Source organism: Rhinatrema bivittatum, chromosome 4 (assembly GCF_901001135.1).
Source record: "Rhinatrema bivittatum chromosome 4, aRhiBiv1.1, whole genome shotgun sequence".
Classification (NCBI taxonomy): Eukaryota; Metazoa; Chordata; class Amphibia; order Gymnophiona; family Rhinatrematidae; genus Rhinatrema; species Rhinatrema bivittatum.
In genome coordinates this window covers 329208757-329227071 of record NC_042618.1, presented here as the reverse complement: position 1 = coordinate 329227071, position 18315 = coordinate 329208757, and the positions used below count along the sequence as shown (strand labels likewise).

General features: G+C 44.6%; 1 protein-coding gene across 1 annotated transcript in view; it reads right to left on the bottom strand.

Moving 5' to 3' along the window:
* Positions 1–430: 430 nt before the first annotated feature.
* The window catches only part of OGFOD3 (2-oxoglutarate and iron dependent oxygenase domain containing 3), a 294571-nt gene continuing 276686 nt past the window's right edge, over positions 431–18315 (bottom strand). The window contains exon 9 of the mRNA XM_029600370.1: positions 431–1335. Coding sequence (XP_029456230.1) covers positions 1199–1335 — 137 coding nt within the window. The 3' untranslated portion in view covers positions 431–1198. The remainder of the gene's footprint in view (positions 1336–18315) is intronic.

Sequence of the window (18315 nt, the reverse complement as noted above, 5' to 3'; positions counted from 1 at the left end):
CTCAGAATCTAGATTTTGTATTACAAAAATATTTTACAAATAGAATAGTAAACCTTTTAGAACTGCAATGGCACTCAAGGTTGTAGAGGTATTGTTAACATTATCATACTAGAATAATATAATTATGCATCCTAATGTCTAATATCTGGTGTTTAAACTGACAGGCAATTAAGAATAGTATGAACCCCTAATTATTTCGGATGCGTTTGTTATCCTACTAACTCTAGTTCCCCTAAATATTGTTTGGCTAAAACAGATGCTTTGGAATAGCAGAAGGTTGCATTTTACCTTCCAAACTCATTAGCACTAAAGACAATGTTAACAGCTTGAATAGGGCTTGAAGGCCTTTGGTTTCCATCCCAAGATACTTTACGGCCTTCAGCACAAGTTCCCCTTACTTCTTCAGTCCAGTTCTATTACTGGTAACATCTCATGCTATCCACAAGCAAAAATCATGGTTCACTAATTCATTATACTACAGCTTTTTTTTTTTTTAGATAAGAATAACCACACATTTTTGTTCTAATCCACTGTGCATTTTGCCACCATGCTTAAACACCAGCATTTTTATTAAATGGTAGTAATTGTGAGACTTCATTGCTATTATCTAGAGAAAGTCAGTTTGAACACAAGAAAAGTATAACAAATGTACAAAAAGAAGTGTGGCCTTTAGGTACTGTTCACAGCATTAAAGAGGAAAACTCCATGCACAGAGTTATGGAAAGGGGCTGGGCGAATGCTCTCAGTATGGAGCTGGGTTCAGTTCTCAGGTTAGGTTGCTCTTCCTGTGGTAGACGCCCAGCTAAAGCAGAGCTCAGAGCCCTTAATGGGAGTATAGCTCTTATAGCGACACTTGCTGCCTGGTAAAGGAACTGCACTGGAAGCGGCCTGGAGGCAGATGAATTCTGCAGTCTCGGTCAAAGGAGGCCAACGCAGTACTTGGTTTATAAGTGAAAGAAAACTAAGAAAATGACAGAGGACGATAAAGGGGATGAGGAAATAATCTTGCAGGGGATGATAAACAGAAAATTAAAGAAAAAAAAAAAAAGGAATGGTATAACCAAAAATAAAATCATTGGTTCTGAAAAATCTGACTGAATTCTAACAGGTTTTCCTCCCATAAGTGGCTATAAGTAATTGTTGGCGTTCCTTCCGCAGAGTGTCTCTCAGAGCATGGCCTCCCCAGCTGCGAGGCGGGTCATGTAAAGGACGGGTCCTCGATGCCATGAGCAGGATTGCAGGTGAAGGAGATGGTGATGGCGTAGCGTGTGCCCCAGCGAACCTTTTCCACATGGTGGAGGTTTTCTGACCCAGAGGTGAAGAAGGAAACTCGGCCTAGAGGAAGGAAAGAAATGCTTGATGAGCACCACAGGAGAAAAATTAAAGACAGCCACAGCACCGTCTTCAGAGAGCGCTTGGCAAATTTACTTTTCCCCTTTGGTATTTTGACAAATCCTTTGTATTTTATTTTGTTCTTTTTTTTTTTTTTTTATTAAAGGCACAAGAGACCTTGTGAATTACCAAGAAAACAAAGCTGTTAGAACTCTATAAGCTATGACAGTGAACACAGACTCATTAGCTAACCATGGACTGGGGGAGGGGAGGAAAACAGAGAGGCAGCTTTTAATCATGTCTGATAAAAATAGTACAGACAGGATAGTCCACTATGTGGAAAATTTCCATTCTGATCAAAGTCCAACTAAAAAACCATAATTGGACCCCTAAGTGTATCAGAATTTAACACGGCACTGGTCGTCACCAGAGATTTCATCTTCCAACATACCAGGGAACCAAGAGGCTCAGGAAGGGGGAGGTCAGAAGGCAGCTAGATGGGTGGCACCCAGAGGAGAAGCTCACAATTATGGACAAAAGAACTGGGGAGTGTAGCAAATTCCCTAAAGACCTTTCATTCTATTTTTTATTGTATTAACTTCCACACATGCTCACACACAAAATGTACACAAGCTCATGCAAAATATTTATCACAGTACACGTCCCTTGGCTAGCCATGCTTCCTGAGTAGTTATATTTTATTTGCATTGTAAGCTGTTTTGAGTTAGACTAAGATGTTCTAGAAATCAAAATAAATGAAATAATTGGATACAGGTTAGAAGTCTTTACTCACTTACCCCTGCCCCTCCTGAATTTGTTTTTAGTTCCTTAATTTTATCTTTCCCAATAAAAGAGCCTTTCCTACAAAGCATCAGGCAATGCAGTTGCTATCAGCAGAGGTCCGCCAACAAAAGACGCTTTCAGAAGCTGGCAAGAATAATTTGTCTTTACACTCCAAATAATAATTTCAAGTTGTGTATTGCTGTTTGCACAATGCGCTTTGAAGTTATAATATTTCATAAACATACATGCAGCTACCTCAGGGATGCAGAATCTCTCTTGTCAAATTTTCTTTATGATTTGTACAGCAGCTTGCGAAGAGAAGAATTTTTCCTTAAAAAATGAATGGGCATGGGAATGTCTATACTAAGGGGCAGATTTTCAAAGGGTTACGCGCGTACGATACGCGCGTAACCCCCGAAAAGCTGCCCCTGCGAGTGCTGAGCCTATCTTGCATAGGCTCGGCAGTGCACGCAAGCCCCGGGACGTGCGAATGTCCCAGGGCTTGCACAAAGGGGCGGGGCCTGAGCCTCCAGGCACAGCGGCCATTTGCTGCTGTGCCCGGGATTGCGGGCCGGCCGTTGGCCGGCACGTGTAAGTTACACCAGCCAGGAGGCAAGCGTAACTTCTTCAACAAAGGTAAGTGGGGGGGGGGTCTAGGTAGGGCTGGGGGGGGCGGGTTAGGTAGGGGAAGGTGTGGGGGGTGGAGGGAACGGAGGCAGACTGCGTGGCTCGGTGCGTGCAAGTTGCGCAATTGTGCACCCCCTTGCGTGCACCAACCCTGGATTTTATAACATGCGCGCATGTTATAAAATCGGACGTAGATTTGTTCGCGCTGGGTTGCGTGAACAAATCTGCTCCCGCGCGCAGGTTTTAAAATCTTCCCCTAAGGGTTTCTCCCAACAATCACAAAACAAGGGGAACCTCCATTCTAAATCTGTCTGCATATTTTAAAAGAACACATATAACAGCATATGGGAATGGTGAGAGAGGAGTAACCTAGTGGTGAGAGCTGCCGGCTGTAAACCAGAGAAGCCAGAGTTCAAATCCCCCCTTTGCAAGTCACTGCAGCCCAGTCACCTTAGGTACAAATTTAGTGGGTCATTTATTATGTTTAAATCATTTTTAATTAATTTTCCAACTGCAAAAACACATGAGCAAATTTTACTAAACAAAACGGGAACACTGGTGGGGTTCTTCCCAGTGCCCCTACTCTCCAGAAGGTCTTTCCCACTCTAACAGCATCCCTCCCTCCCCTCACCCCAGCCCACCCCATCCCCGGCAAAGCATCCACATTCCAAGGGTCATTCAGAACATCACTGAGCTCTAGGTCGTAATGATTGAAGATATAAGGTCCCATATCTGCAAAAATGTCTTGCCCTTTCGTAGAAGATCAGTCTGTTCAATATATTTCTCATATACCCAAGTGATATGCATCAAATTCCTCCAGTGGGTTATAGTTGGTGCATCCTCTCTCATCCAGTACTGCAGGATCACTTTTTAAGCTAACAATAAAATTTTACAGAACCAAAGTCTCACATCTTTACGGCCAGGAGCAATGCCAGTCAGAATATCAAAAAGGAGTACTTTAGGACAGAGATGTAACCAGATTTGTGTCACTCTATGAATATACATAATTATTTTTTCCCAATATATAATGATACACGGACATTGCCAAAATTGATGTTTCAAGGTTCCTGGGGAAGATCTATATTTACGGCCGGATTTTAAAATCCCGGCGCGCGTAAATCCCGGGGTTTACGAGCGCCGGGCCAATTTTCAAACGGGCCCAGCCACACGCATAAACCCCGGTACGCAAGTAAGAGCCAGGGCCTGAAAAGGTGGCAGTCCGGGGGGGCAGAGAGGAGCAGTCTGGGGGGCGGGGAGGGGAGGTGCTGGTACAGCGGCCATTTGCTGCTGTGCCGGGGGAGTGCACACCAACAGTTGGCCAGTGCGTGCAAGTTGCTTCTGCTCCAGAACTAAAAAAAAACCCAAAAAAAACGAAGGTAGGAAACATTTAGGGGGTGGGGAGGAGAGGGGAAGGGGAAGGGGAAAGGAGGTTAAGGTAGGTGGTAGGGAAGATCCCTCCCAGTCCGCTCCTTAATTGGAGCAGACTGGGAGGGAAGGCTGATGATGCACCGCCGTGCGAATTTAGCTCAACTGTGCCCTCCCTTGGGTGCGCCGCCCCCGATTTTATAACATGCGTGCACCAGCATGCGCATGTTATAAAATCGCATGTCCGTGTGTGCGAGTCGGGTAGCTCACGCATATGGACTTGCGCGAGTATTTTTTAAAAATCTACCCCTTAATGCACAGGGCTGAGTCAGTGAAATGCATCATACATGCTAATTTCTGCAGGATATAGTATCTCATTAAAAATGTATATTGTTTCCCTAAGTTCAACATTACATGTGATGGAGGGTAACCTCTTAAAGCGTTGCGCATATTGCTCCTCTGTAAGATTAAAATCAAATTCCCTTACCCAGCCTTGTTTTAACTTCCCATCCTGCTTTAGTACCTTGTTCTCCATCATTACCCAATACAAAAAAAGAAATTGTAAGACAGACTGGATCTTCTGTATGAAATATTTCGGACAAAAACTCCCTGTTTTCCTGAGTCCAATCTTTTATTCCTATTGCATATATGTAATGCCGTGCTTGCAGGTACGAAAAATAGTGTTTCTGGTCTAAGTCAAATTCTATTAAGTAAATCATGAAATGGTTTTGTATGCCCTTCCTTATCTATTAGTTATGCTATCACTCGCAGGCCCTGTTCAGCCCAAATAGCAAAACCTGGTTTTGAGAACCCAGCAAAAAGTGTGTGTTACCTAGATAAGGCAAGAATTGAGAAACTGAAGGTTGTAACCCCAAGAAGGAACACACATATCTTCAGGTGCGAACCAATGGTATATCTAAGCTGCTATGTCTAATATTATCAGGCAAAGATGGCAAGGAAGCATGTAAAAAAAACCCCGGACTTAAGGGAGAAAAATATTTCCTCACCAGAGTTAGGGGGATATGAAATTGCATGTCTAGGAGCTAATCGGCCACATGCCGCACATTACATGCAATGTTGTACAACTTCAGATCTGCCAACCCTAAACCCTCTTTATCCCATTTTACCATTAGTTTAGTTAATGTGATTCTTGATTTTCCATTTCTCCACAGATACTCTCTCAGCAATTTATCAAATTTCTCCACATCTTTTTTCACAAGAAAACGTTTGGAAAAAATATAGCCATTTAGGCAAAATGAGCATTTGGAAAAGATTAATTTTGCCTGCTAAAGACAAGAGAAAATCCTTCCAATTATGTAATAAGATTTTTGTGGCTCCCAGAAACTTTTGAAAATTTAATTTATACATTTTCGGGGGATACATATGCAACATTATCCCCAAATGCATAAATAATTCATCTGCGCAATGCATGAGAGAAATCATTACCCCATAAGCAGCGCTCCTGCTGCAAAACTGGCAAGGCCTCTGATTTTTCAAGCTGTAAGCCTGCTAATCGGCCATACTGAGTAAGTTCTTCCATTAAGATTTTCAAACAGTTTACTGGATTTGCCACATGCAAAAGTATGTCGTCCGCAAAAACCGCTAACAAATTCTGAAGTGGGCTCACACCCAATGCATATTCCCTGAATATGCCTATTTTCCCAAATTTGGCATAGTAAAGGTTCCAAAGCCAAAATAAACAACAAGGGCAGCCTTGCCTCATACCTTGGCCCAGGTGAATGCTGTAAGACATATAGCCATTGACATATACAACCACCTGTGGGTCACTATATAAAGCCCTAAGAACTTGAACAAAAAATCCCCCTATTCCAAAAGCCTGTAGCGTCTGGAACAGAAAGTTCCATTCAAGCCTGTCAAAGGCTTTCTCTGAGTCAAGGCTGAGCAACAGCGACTGTAGCTGCTGACTGTGATTCCACTATATTGACGCAATTATTTTGCAGACATTGGTCACATTATGCTATCTGGGGACAAAACTTCACTAATTAATGACGGTATAACTGTCAGCTTGGAGAAGAGACGGCTGAAGGGGGATATGATAGAGGTCTTTAAGATCATGAGAGGTCTTGAACGAGTAGATGTGACTCAGTTATTTACACTTCCGAATAATAGAAGGACTAGGGGGCACTCCATGAAGTTAGCAAGTAGCACATTTAAGACTAATCGTAGAAAATTCTTTTTCACTCAACGCAAAATAAAGCTCTGGAATTTGTTGCCAGAGGATGTGGTTAGTGCAGTTAGGGGCAGATTTCTAAAAAATACGCGAGCTCGTACTTTTGTTCGCGCATCAGGCGCGAACAAAAGTACGCTGGATTTTATAAGATACGCGCGTATCTTATAAAATCCGGGGTCGGCGAGCGCAAGGGGGTGCACATTTGTGCAACCTGCGTGCGCCGAGCCCAGCGCGAGCTGCCTGTTCCCTCCGAGGCCGCTCCGATTTCGGAGCGGCCTCGGAGGGAACTTTCCTTCGCCCTCCCCCCCACCTTCCCCTCCCTTCCCCTACCTAACCCACCCCCCCGGCCCTATCTAAACCCCCCCCTTACCTTTGTCGGCAAAGTTACGCCTGCTGATAGCAGGCGTAACTTTGCGTGCGTCTGCTGGCAGCCCCGCTCCGTCCTCCGGACCCTGGTCCGGAGGCCCCGACCACGCACCCGGGCCGGCGCCACGCCCCCGGGCCTGCCCCCGAAATGCCGGGGCACGCCCCCGAAACGCCGCGTCGTTTCGGGAACGTCCCGGACACGCCCCCTCCCGCCCCTTTTCGAAAGCGCACCGGCGGCCTATGCAAAATAGGCGCACCAGCGTGCAAGGGCCCTGTGCGCGTAAATCTGGAAGGATTTACGTGCGCGGGCCTTTTAAAATCCGCCCCTTAGTGTAGCTGGGTTCAAAAAAGGTTTGGATAAGTTCTTGGAGGAGAAGTCCATTAACGGCTATTAATCACGTTTACTTAGGGAATAGCCACTGCTATTAATTGCATCAGTATCATGGGATCTTCTTAGTGTTTGGGTAATTGCCAGGTTCTTGTGGCCTGGTTTGGCCTCTGTTGGAAACAAGATGCTGGGCTTGGTGGACCCTTGGTCTGACCCAGCATGGCAATTTCTTATGTTCTTATATATGTATATATATAACTAAGTGATTGGCCATAATTTTAGCCAGCAGCTTGATATCAAAATTTAATAGAGATCAGATGATATGATGTTGGAGATGTCAAATCCCTGCCTCCCTTGGGCAAAACAGAAATTATGGCTTTATTTGGTGCTAATGGGAAATATCCCATCTCAATCAATTTCTTGAAAAATTTCTCCCAGTGGAAGTGCTATATGCTGAGCAATTATTTTATAGAATTCAGAGGAAAGCCATAAGACCCTGGTGCCTTCAACAATTTAACCCCATTAAAATGGTCCAAAATCTCCTGTAACTGCAAGGGCTGATTCAACTTGACCAACTGAGTTTCGATATTTTAGGCAACACATTGGTTTGCAGGTAAGCATCAATGTCCCGAGTGTCCCCCGGAATAGCTGTATACAGGGATTGGTAATATTCCCTGAACACCCTGCTAATCTCCTTACTTGAATGTACCAGGGTACCTCTGCTATCCCTTAATGCTGAGATAAATTTGGTTCCCGCCCAATTTTTTGCCAGATTAGCCAAGGATCTACTTACCTTGTTCCCAAATTGATGAAACATGAATTTAAAACACAATATCCCTTTTCCTGCTGATGTAATTACGTATTTAATGCAGTCTGTGTTGCCAAGAATTCTGCCTTATTAACCACATTGGTCTTTTGATCATATTTCCATTTATCCATAACCAGGCGCTTTTCCAGATTTAGGATTGACACCGCCAGCGCCTTTTTCTTTGCTATGCTATAAGAAATAATAACTCCCCGTAACACCATTTTGGAAATCTCCCAAAACAATATAGGCAAATCACGATAAGCCACATTGTTAGACACAAAATCCTCCCACTTCTTTAATAGATACTCTCTAAACCTCAGATCACTGTAAAATCATTTGGGGAACTGCCAATAATCTTCCAGATCTACCCACACTGGGCCATGATTTGAGATAAGGGGCCCGATCCTTGCCTCTAATACTCGTGAAAAAATCTCCTAGCTCACCAGAATATAATCTATACATGACTGGGTATTGTGAGCTCTGGAGACGTGTGTATTCCCTCTCTATCGGGTGCAAAGCCCTCCAAGCATCTATCAGATCCAGATTGTAAGAACATAAGAACCTAAGAACATAAGAAAATGCCATACTGGGTCAGACCAAGGGTCCATCAAGCCCAGCATCCTGTTTCCAACAGTTGCCAATCCAGGCCATAAGAACCTGGCAAGTACCCAAAAACTAAGTCTATTCCATGTAACCATTGCTAATGGCAGTGGCTATTCTCTAAGTGAACTTAATAGCAGGTAATGGACTTCTCCTCCAAGAACTTATCCAATCCTTTTTTAAACACAGCTATACTAACTGCACGAACCACATTCTCTGGCAACAAATTCCAGAGTTTAATTGTGCGTTGAGTAAAAAAGAACTTTCTCCGATTAGTTTTAAATGTGCCCCATGCTAACTTCATGGAGTGCCCCCTAGTCTTTCTATCCGAAAGAGTAAATAACCGATTCACATCTACCCGTTCTAGACCTCTCATGATTTTAAACACCTCTATCATATCCCACCTCAGTCGTCTCTTCTCCAAGCTGAAAAGTCCTAACCTCTTTAGTCTTTCCTCATAGGGGAGTTGTTCCATTCCCTTTATCATTTTGGTAGCCCTTCTCTGTACCTTCTCCATCGCAATTATATCTTTTTTGAGATGCGGCGACCAGAATTGTACACAGTATTCAAGGTGCGGTCTCACCATGGAGCGATACAGAGGCATTATGACATTTTCCGTTTTATTCATCATTCCTTTTCTAATAATTCCCAACATTCTGTTTGCTTTTTTGACTGCCGCAGCACACTGCACCGACGATTTCAATGTGTTATCCACTATGACACCTAGATCTCTTTCTTGGGTTGTAGCACCTAATATGGAACCCAACATTGTGTAATTATAGCATGGGTTATTTTTCCCTATATGCATCACCGTGCACTTATCCACATTAAATTTCATCTGCCATTTGGATGCCCAATTTTCCAGTCTCACAAGGTCTTCCTGCAATTTATCACAATCTGCTTGTGATTTAACTACTCTGAACAATTTTGTGTCATCTGCAAATTTGATTATCTCACTCGTCGTATTTCTTTCCAGATCATTTATAAATATATTGAACAGTAAGGGTCCCAATACAGATCCCTGAGGCACTCCACTGTCCACTCCCTTCCACTGAGAAAATTGCCCATTTAATCCTACTCTCTGTTTCCTGTCTTTTAGCCAGTTTGCAATCCACGAAAGGACATCGCCACCTATCCCATGACTTTTTACTTTTCCTAGAAGCCTCTCATGAGGAACTTTGTCAAACGCCTTCTGAAAATCCAAGTATACTATATCTACTGGTTCACCTTTATCCACATGTTTATTAACTCCTTCAAAAAAGTGAAGCAGATTTGTGAGGCAAGACTTGCCCTGGGTAAAGCCATGCTGACTTTGTTCCATTAAACCATGTCTTTCTATATGTTCTGTGATTTTGATGTTTAGAACACTTTCCACTATTTTTCCTGGTACTGAAGTCAGGCTAACCGGTCTGTAGTTTCCCGGATCGCCCTGGAGCCCTTTTTAAATATTGGGGTTACATTTGCTATCCTCCAGTCTTCAGGTACAATGGATGATTTTAATGATAAGTTACAAATTTTTACTAATAGGTCTGAAATTTAATTTTTTAGTTCCTTCAGACATAAATTTCCCTGATTTCATTGCCAGGCTGCCCACTACTGAAGATTGGTCTAATTGCTGATTATGGACATAGTTAAAGTCTCCCCCAAACACAAAGGGCCAGATTTTTGGAGGATTTACGAGCGTAACCGGCCTTGCGCGTGCCGGGCCTATTTTAAAAAGGCCCGGCGACGCACGTAAAGCCCTGGGACGTGTTTAAGTCCCAGGGCTTGCAAAAAGGGGTGGGGGCGGTCCGGAGGCAGGGTAAGGCTCCCGGAACAGTGGCCATATTTGCCGCTGTGCCAGGGATCACGTGCCGGCAGTTGGCCGGTGCACGCAACTTGAGCCCACCCGGAGGCAGGGGTAAAAGGTAAAACACATTTTTTGAGGCAGGGTTAGAGTAGGGCTGGGGGGGGAAAGGTTAGGGGAAGGGGTGGGAAGATCAGGTTAGGGGGGAGGGAACGGGGGAAGGTAGCGCAGCCCTTGCGTGCGCTAACCCCTGATTTTATAACGCCGCACGTGCATATTATAAAATCTACCACAATGGGAATATTAGTGCATGGCAATAAAAGAGTGGCAATTAGTGTAAAAAAAGAGTGGAGATAAACATTAGGGGCATAAATAGGTCAAAAAACAATGGGGAAGATTTTAAAAAGGTGCGCACGGGCGTACATATGCGTGCGCTACCCGGCGCACGCAAGTTATAAAATAAAGGGTCGGCGCGCACAAGGGGGTGCAGCGCGCGCCGAGCCGCGCTGCCTTTCCTCGTTCCCTTCCCCCTAGCCTGACCTTCCCACCCCTTCTCCTTACCTTTCCTCCCCCTAGCCCTACTCTAACTCCCCCCAAAAGTTTTATTTTACCTTTTGCGCCTGCCTCTGGGCAGGCTGCCAGCACGTGATCCCTCAACACAGCGGCAATGGCTACTGTGTGGCAGGCCTCTGGCCCCACCCCCGGGCCACCCCTTTAGTAAAGCCCCGGGACTTATGTGCGTCACCGAGCCTTTTTAAAATAGGCCCGACGCGCGTAACCTTTTTAAAATCCGGCCCAATAGGTTTACCAAAAAGGGAACCCTCCACTAGTGGATATCTTCCTTTATTATCTGTAATCAGCTTTGAATCTTGAAAGGTTACCTGCTTTCCTATAAGAGCAGCTTCTCCTGCCTTTTTTGTTCCTGACTGTGAAGAGAACACTTCACCCACCCACTGGCGTTTCAATTTACAATGTTCATTTAAATCCAAGTGTGTTTCCTGAAGCATAGCAACCTGTGTACCCCACCTGCACAGAGTTTGTAGACATTTATATCATTTAGTTACTGAGTTCAACTCTCCCACATTCCTGGTAACACATCGAACACTTGTATTCAACATAGCAATATATCAAGAGGCAGGATCATATCATCTAGTTGCCTTCTCTTAAGGCTAGTCAGGACCCCCCAGCCTAGGTCCCAACCCTTCCTCCTAGTGGAATAGACATCAATCCAGTTATGCCTCGTTTACACAATCTGCTCCATAATGAGCCTTTCCCCTCCTCCCCCCTCCCCCCCTTGCCCCTATCTTGTAGACCTACCCTACCAATCATAAACATTAAAATGTAACTGGCTTAATCCTAAGCCTACAGCGCCGTGTACTATGTGTTGGGGCCTCACTTCCCATTACCCGTTACCCATTCCTCAGAGAGCCAAAGTATAAGAAGGAGGAAGAGAGTGAAAGTAAAGAAAAAAAATGTTTCACATTCCCCAATCCTTTATGGAGTCAATCAAAGAAAACAACAAACACTGGTCTTTCTCCTGATCAGGCCCCTCTCCCTCTCTGAGCCAGCTTCTCACATCACCCTGTCACCACAAACTCTCCATTTCAGCCACGACCTTCCACTCCCTACTGCACTTCAGAGGCCTCCAGCTGATCATTAAAGAAGGCCTGAGCTTCATTTGGGGATTCAAAAATATGCAGCGTGTTTTGGTAGGTCACTCTTTTTTTCTGGAAACTGTGGTATTTTCCCAGAAGGTAAAATATCACGGGGGTCACTAAACTGCAGTACCAAACATCATAGTTTAGTAAACCCTGTGGTATTTTCTCCAGCCGTAAAATACCATTGGAAAATATACAGTAGCGTTAACTGCCCCAAATAATAATGCTTGATGGTGCCCCAAAGCCAAAACCCACCCATCCCAAAAAGTAAAAAAAAAAAAACAACTCAGGGATTCTGAGATCCCTCTGGTTCCACCCCACGACTGCCTCTAGAGGCAACCCCAATGCAATAAAAACATTGAAAAATATCTTTACAATTTTGCAGTGAAGATCCCTCCCAACCTCACCCCCTTGTAAAAATTGACCGGCCCCTCCCCCTTATTTCTCTCAATCCCTGATGGGCTGGTGGGGCCAGGAGCATTCTCTAGGCCCTGTGCCATCTGCTTGAAAATGGTGCTGGCTGGATGTTTATCAACTTATGCCCCATCACATGATAAGGGCATAAGTTGGTAAGTGGCCGGCTAGAGCCATTTTAACTCTGAAATATGATTACAACTAGGGATGTGAATCGTTTTAGGACGATTAAAATTATCGTCCGATAATTTTAATATCATCTTAAACCGTTATGGAACACAATACAATAGAGATTCTAACGATTTATCGTTATAAATCGTTAGAATCGTGAGCCGGCACACTAAAACCCCCTAAAACCCACCCCCGACCCTTTAAATTAAATCCTCCACCCTCCCGAACCCCCCCCAAATGAGTTAAATAACCTGTGGGTCCAGCGGCGGTCCGGAACGGCAGCGGTCCGGAACGGGCTCCTGCTCCTGAATCTTGTTGTCTTCAGCCGGCGCCATTTTCCAAAATGGCACCGAAAAATGGCGGCGGCCATAGACGAACACGATTGGACGGCAGGAGGTCCTTCCGGACCCCCGCTGGACTTTTGGCAAGTCTCGTGGGGGTCAGGAGGCCCCCCACAAGCTGGCCAAAAGTTCCTGGAGGTCCAGCGGGGGTCAGGGAGCGATTTCCCGCCGCGAATCGTTTTCGTACGGAAAATGGCGCCGGCAGGAGATCGACTGCAGGAGGTCGTTCAGCGAGGCGCCGGAACCCTCGCTGAACGACCTCCTGCAGTCGAGTACGGAAAATGGCGCCGGCCATACGCGTATGGCCGGCGCCATTTTCCGTACGAAAACGATTCACGGCGGGAAATCGCTCCCTGACCCCCGCTGGACCTCCAGGAACTTTTGGCCAGCTTGTGGGGGGCCTCCTGACCCCCACGAGACTTGCCAAAAGTCCAGCGGGGGTCCGGAAGGACCTCCTGCCGTCCAATCGTGTTCGTCTATGGCCGCCGCCATTTTGGAAAATGGCGCCGGCTGAAGACAACAAGATTCAGGAGCAGGAGCCCGTTCCGGTCCGCTGCCGTTCCGGACCGCCGCTGGACCCGCAGGTTATTTAACTCATTTGGGGGGGGTTCGGGAGGGTGGGGGATTTAATTTAAAGGGTCGGGGGTGGGTTTTAGGGGATTTTAATGTGCCGGTTTTGCGATTTTTAGATTTTTCACGATTTTTCACGATATTTTACCCCCCCAAACGGCAACAATACGATTCCCTCCCCCTCCCAGCCGAAATCGATCGTTAAGACGATCGAGGACACGATTCACATCCCTAATTACAACTATAATATTACAGGCTGAATTTTCAAAAGTTTGCGTGTGTAAAAATTTGCATTTATGCGCAGAAGTAGCTTCTACTCGTATATTCCATATTTTAACAAGTCAAAAATAACAAGCATGTTTTCACTTTTCCTTTGCATATATGCACACATTAAAAATGGGGCAGTCTAAGGGCATTCCGGGGCGGGTCCTGGAATGCATAAGTTATTTTAAAAGACATGGACGTACATTTGGCAACTTACTCATGTATTTTTACAGCTAGTAATTATCTGGTGTGTTTATAAACGTGTTTATTGTGTAGTACTGACTGTGTGAGAAGTCTTGGTGAACTGGGGGCCATCAGGCTGAAGAACCAGGAAGGTCTCGACGAACTGAAGAAGGACTGGATGAACTGTTGGACTAATTGGTAATCTGATTAATTTCATTTACATGTGCATGTTTTAAAATTAGCTGACTTATATATGTCCTACTTTACTTTCACGCATAAAATACACACACATATACTTTTTAAATGGTTAGAAAAGGTACACATGTTCAATGCATTTATATACGTATTTCAATGCATTGCATGTATTTGTAAGTAATTACGTTTATTGCAGGGTAAAGATACACATATTTTATAAAGCTCTTTAGAGGGATAGTTGTGTTAGTCTGGTGTAGGAAAAATGACAAGAGGCAGGTACATCTGACGAAGTGGACTCTGTCCTTGAAAGCTCATGCCTCAATAAAATGGTTAGTCTATAAGGTGCCACCTGCCTCTTGATATATTTTATAATACATGTGTATATCATATGTGAGGGCTTTTAAAATACTATCATGTCTACATATGCGATAATATGCGCAGGCCCGGTCCAAATGGGCCGGAACCCACAAGTAACCTGGTGCCACTGGGGATCCGCTCCTTCTTGCCACCATAATAATGATTCTCGGGGGCTGTGTCAGGGGTCGCCGCTGTCGTCCCTGATCCTATCGGTGCACCTTGGTTCGGCGCAGTGATGACATTTGGGGGCGCAGGTCGTGCTGGGTGACATTGTGGGATGGAGACAGTGGTCATAGCCCGATGGCGCTGCATACCATTTAAAGGCTGGGTCCCAGGAACTGAGCTTCCTCTTTTCTTCACCAGGGTTGGTTCTTTTGGGTACGTTGGCTCTTTTGGGTTCATCGGCGCTTCCTTCGATCATTCACTTTGCTTCCTTTGATAGCATTGGCCCATGCATTGGCTTTTCTTTCAGCTTCTGCATCAGATTTTCCGTCCCACATAGATATCGCTGGGGCAGTCAGCTGACTAGGAGGCTCGCAGAGGAGCAGGATCAGCTGAGTTGATAGCGGGTTCATGCGATAGCCAGCGGCTTCCATCTCTACTACCAAGTAAGGCTCTTTAAGGACAGAGTTTTGCCACTCAGGAGTCCTGCTGCCACCGTGATATCCATTCTCACAGCTCAGTGGCTCAAGTTGCTACCATGTAGCTGTGCACTGTTGCCCACCCATTCGAACCATGGCAAAGAGAGCCCAGGCTCAAAGTTTGCAGTCTGGGTCCGAATATCAGACGGTTCCAGGTGTGAAACCTGTGGGGGGAAGGCGAAGAAAGGAAAAGACCGTCGGGGGAGAAAGGCGCATAAGCAGACTGAGGGGAGCAGAAGTGAATACATGGCAGAAGATGGAGGAAGACGATAAACCGAGGAGATTCCACATCCATAGCCTGAGTTCCCGGGAGTGGGCAGCACCAACACCTCCACTCTTTCAGATATTGCTCACCCTTCGACATAAAAGCAGTAAACAACCATTACTGATCTAGCAGTACCCCATAAGTCATATAAAACAAGTATAATATAACATCCTCACACCGCACTCCCTCCATGTCGAGACCTAGTATTCATTTGTGCTGCACCCACACCGTGGTATTTTAAGTTTTAACTACCAAACCCCCCTAGATATCCCCTCCCCCCTTTTTCCCCCCTATGGAAATATAATTTTTCAACATATGAAGCTCCACACGGAAAGGTCTATAAATGTGATATATGGTATCGATACAAAGCACATATATACACTGGCTACCAGTCGAATTCAGAATTAAATATAAGACTTTATACCTAATACACAAAACAGTCTATGCAGAGCAAGTAAACTGGATGAATGCAGTCATACGCATTCACACCCCACAACGAAATCTGCGGTCAGCTGGCAAAGGGCTTCTTACAATTCCCTCTATCGCCACTGCCAGACTTACTTCTGTTAGGGAAAGGGCTGTGTCATTGGCGGGACCAGGCCTTTGGAATTCATTACCCACTGAATTAAGGCTCCAAAGTAACTTAAAAGAGTTTAAGAAAGCACTGAAAACCTGGTTGTATGTACAAGCATTTCAAGTAGAAGCCAGTTAGGATTTTGCCATAGTTTATTTTATTTTTTTTATGATTTCCGTTCTTAAATTTGAGTACTTTAATGTGTTATATAATTTTATATAATTTTAGTATTTTTATGATTGAAATTTTATTTATTTATTATGAACAGTTTAAATTTTCAGCGCATTTTGTTTTTTTATGAAATATTGTACTTTATGTTTTTTTTATGTATTTTATGTTTATTTTAAGGAATATTGTAAACTGGTGTGAAGGTATACACCAACATCGGTAAAGAAAAATTAAGAAATAAATAAATAAATAGCCAAAACAAATAATTGTACAGAAAGTTGGTATATCATGATCCCTCTTGTAACCCCATGCCCTTCCTCAAGCAACTATGCTGTTTGCGATTTCAGCCATTGCCAGTAGCACTGCCAAATGTCTTGAAATTTCTGCATTTTATCATGCCTTAAGGCGGTCAGTTTTTCCATGTAATAAATCCACTTCAGTCTGAGGATTACAGCTTTAAAGGTGGGTGTCTTATCATTCTTCCACTCTTTTGCTATGGCTCCCCTCACTGCTAGTATAGCGGCATGGATGATCAAGCGTTGTTGGGAAGATGCCTTGTCTATGGGAAAATTCAAAAGTTATCAAAGGAGTAAATGTTATAGGAAGGTGTAACAATTCCTGTAACCAACCCACCACTTGGGTCCAAAGATGTTGAATAGCAGGACACCCTCACCAAGTGTAAGAAATCTCCCACCATACCACAGTTCCTCCAGCAATATTTGCTACTAGAAGGTTACATCTTATTTAACTTAACTGGGGTTATGTGCCATCTATATAAAGTTTTGTAGCTGTTTTCCTGTACTTGCGCTGATATACAGAGCTGCGATCAACCATCATAAAGCATAGATCCCAATCCCCCTCTGATAGAGTCTGCGCTAAATCCCGTTCCCAAGCCTTCATGTAGTCCACTTTCGTACAGCTAGTGTTATTCAGCAGCACATATAACTTAGAAATTATTCCTTTTAACATATGGGCCTTTTCACAATAGCCTTCAAAGAGAGATTTTCCTTTGGATAAATCTTCTTGGATCTTTTTATTAGACATAAAATGCCATAATTGTATATAAGCAAAAAAATCTTTATCAGTGAAATGGAACTTTTCTATTAATAGCTCAGAAGGGGCTATTGTTTGATCGCGCCAAGCCTGTCCTAACGTATTTAACCTTTTGTCTGCCCAAATTTAGAACACTTTACTTTCCCAGCAGGGAAAATTTCACAAATCTTTATAGGAGTGGAAAAAGTATATTGCGGGGAACCCAACAGTGATTGCTGCCATAACCTCCATATCATCAATGTGATGGCAGTGCAGGGTGATATTTGTGGGGCATCATATAGAATTTTCCTGGGCTTCCAAAATAAATCCCTCATGTTTCCATCTTGAATTATATCTTCCTCAATAACCACCCATTGTTTAGATCTAACTTTATTATGAAGGTCTACCACTGTTTTTAGATGGGAGACTGCACAGGACCCCTAGGCCACCATTTGGCTTGGTTTGGTACATTACATTTCTAGAAACCCTTGGCGGTCTTCTCTTTCAAATAAAAGAGAAGATTTTTCTCTGCATGGTTTTTAAATAGCCAGAGGGCATGGCGCACGACTTCTTAAAAAGCAGCATGTAATTTAAACGGAATAAGTCTGAGTGATCTGATCCCACCAATATATCTAAATATTTCACTGCTTCTTTCACCCACTGAAAAGGGAATTTGCCTTTTAAGTTTTTGAGCCATCCCCACAGGTAAAAAGAATGGTGTTGCTGGGCCTGCTCACCTCGCTATGCCTTCTACCAGCTCCGGGCACGTCCCCTCCACAGCCGCTTCCAACTTGCGGCGTCTCCGGTCCCCCTGCGCTCCCGCTCAGGACCAGGCCTCACGGCGAGGCTCGGGGTCCACCGTGGCGTCTGCCCCGCCCCTAGGCAAGCACGTGCGGACCGCCCGGCCTCTTAAAGGGTCAGGGGTGGAACCCAACTCCGCGGCGCGCCCTGATTGATCGCTGCTTAAAAGAAAGTGGTCTGACCCCACTTCCTTGCCTAGGCAATTGGGTTGATCACGCTGTGATAGCTAGTTTGCCTTCCAGTTCCAGTGTCTTGTTCCAGCATCCTCCTATTCCTTCGTCTCCCCAGGTAGTACCATTTGGACTGTCTTCTTGGTATTGACCTCTGCCTGTTACTTCAACTATGTTTGACAGCCGCCTGGATTTGACCTCTGCCTGTTTCCTCGACCACGTCTGAACGCTGCCCGGTACTGACCTCTGCTTTCCATTGACGTTTGCACGCTGCCTGAAACTGACCTCTGCCTGTCCACTGACCATGTCTGCATGCTGCCTGGAA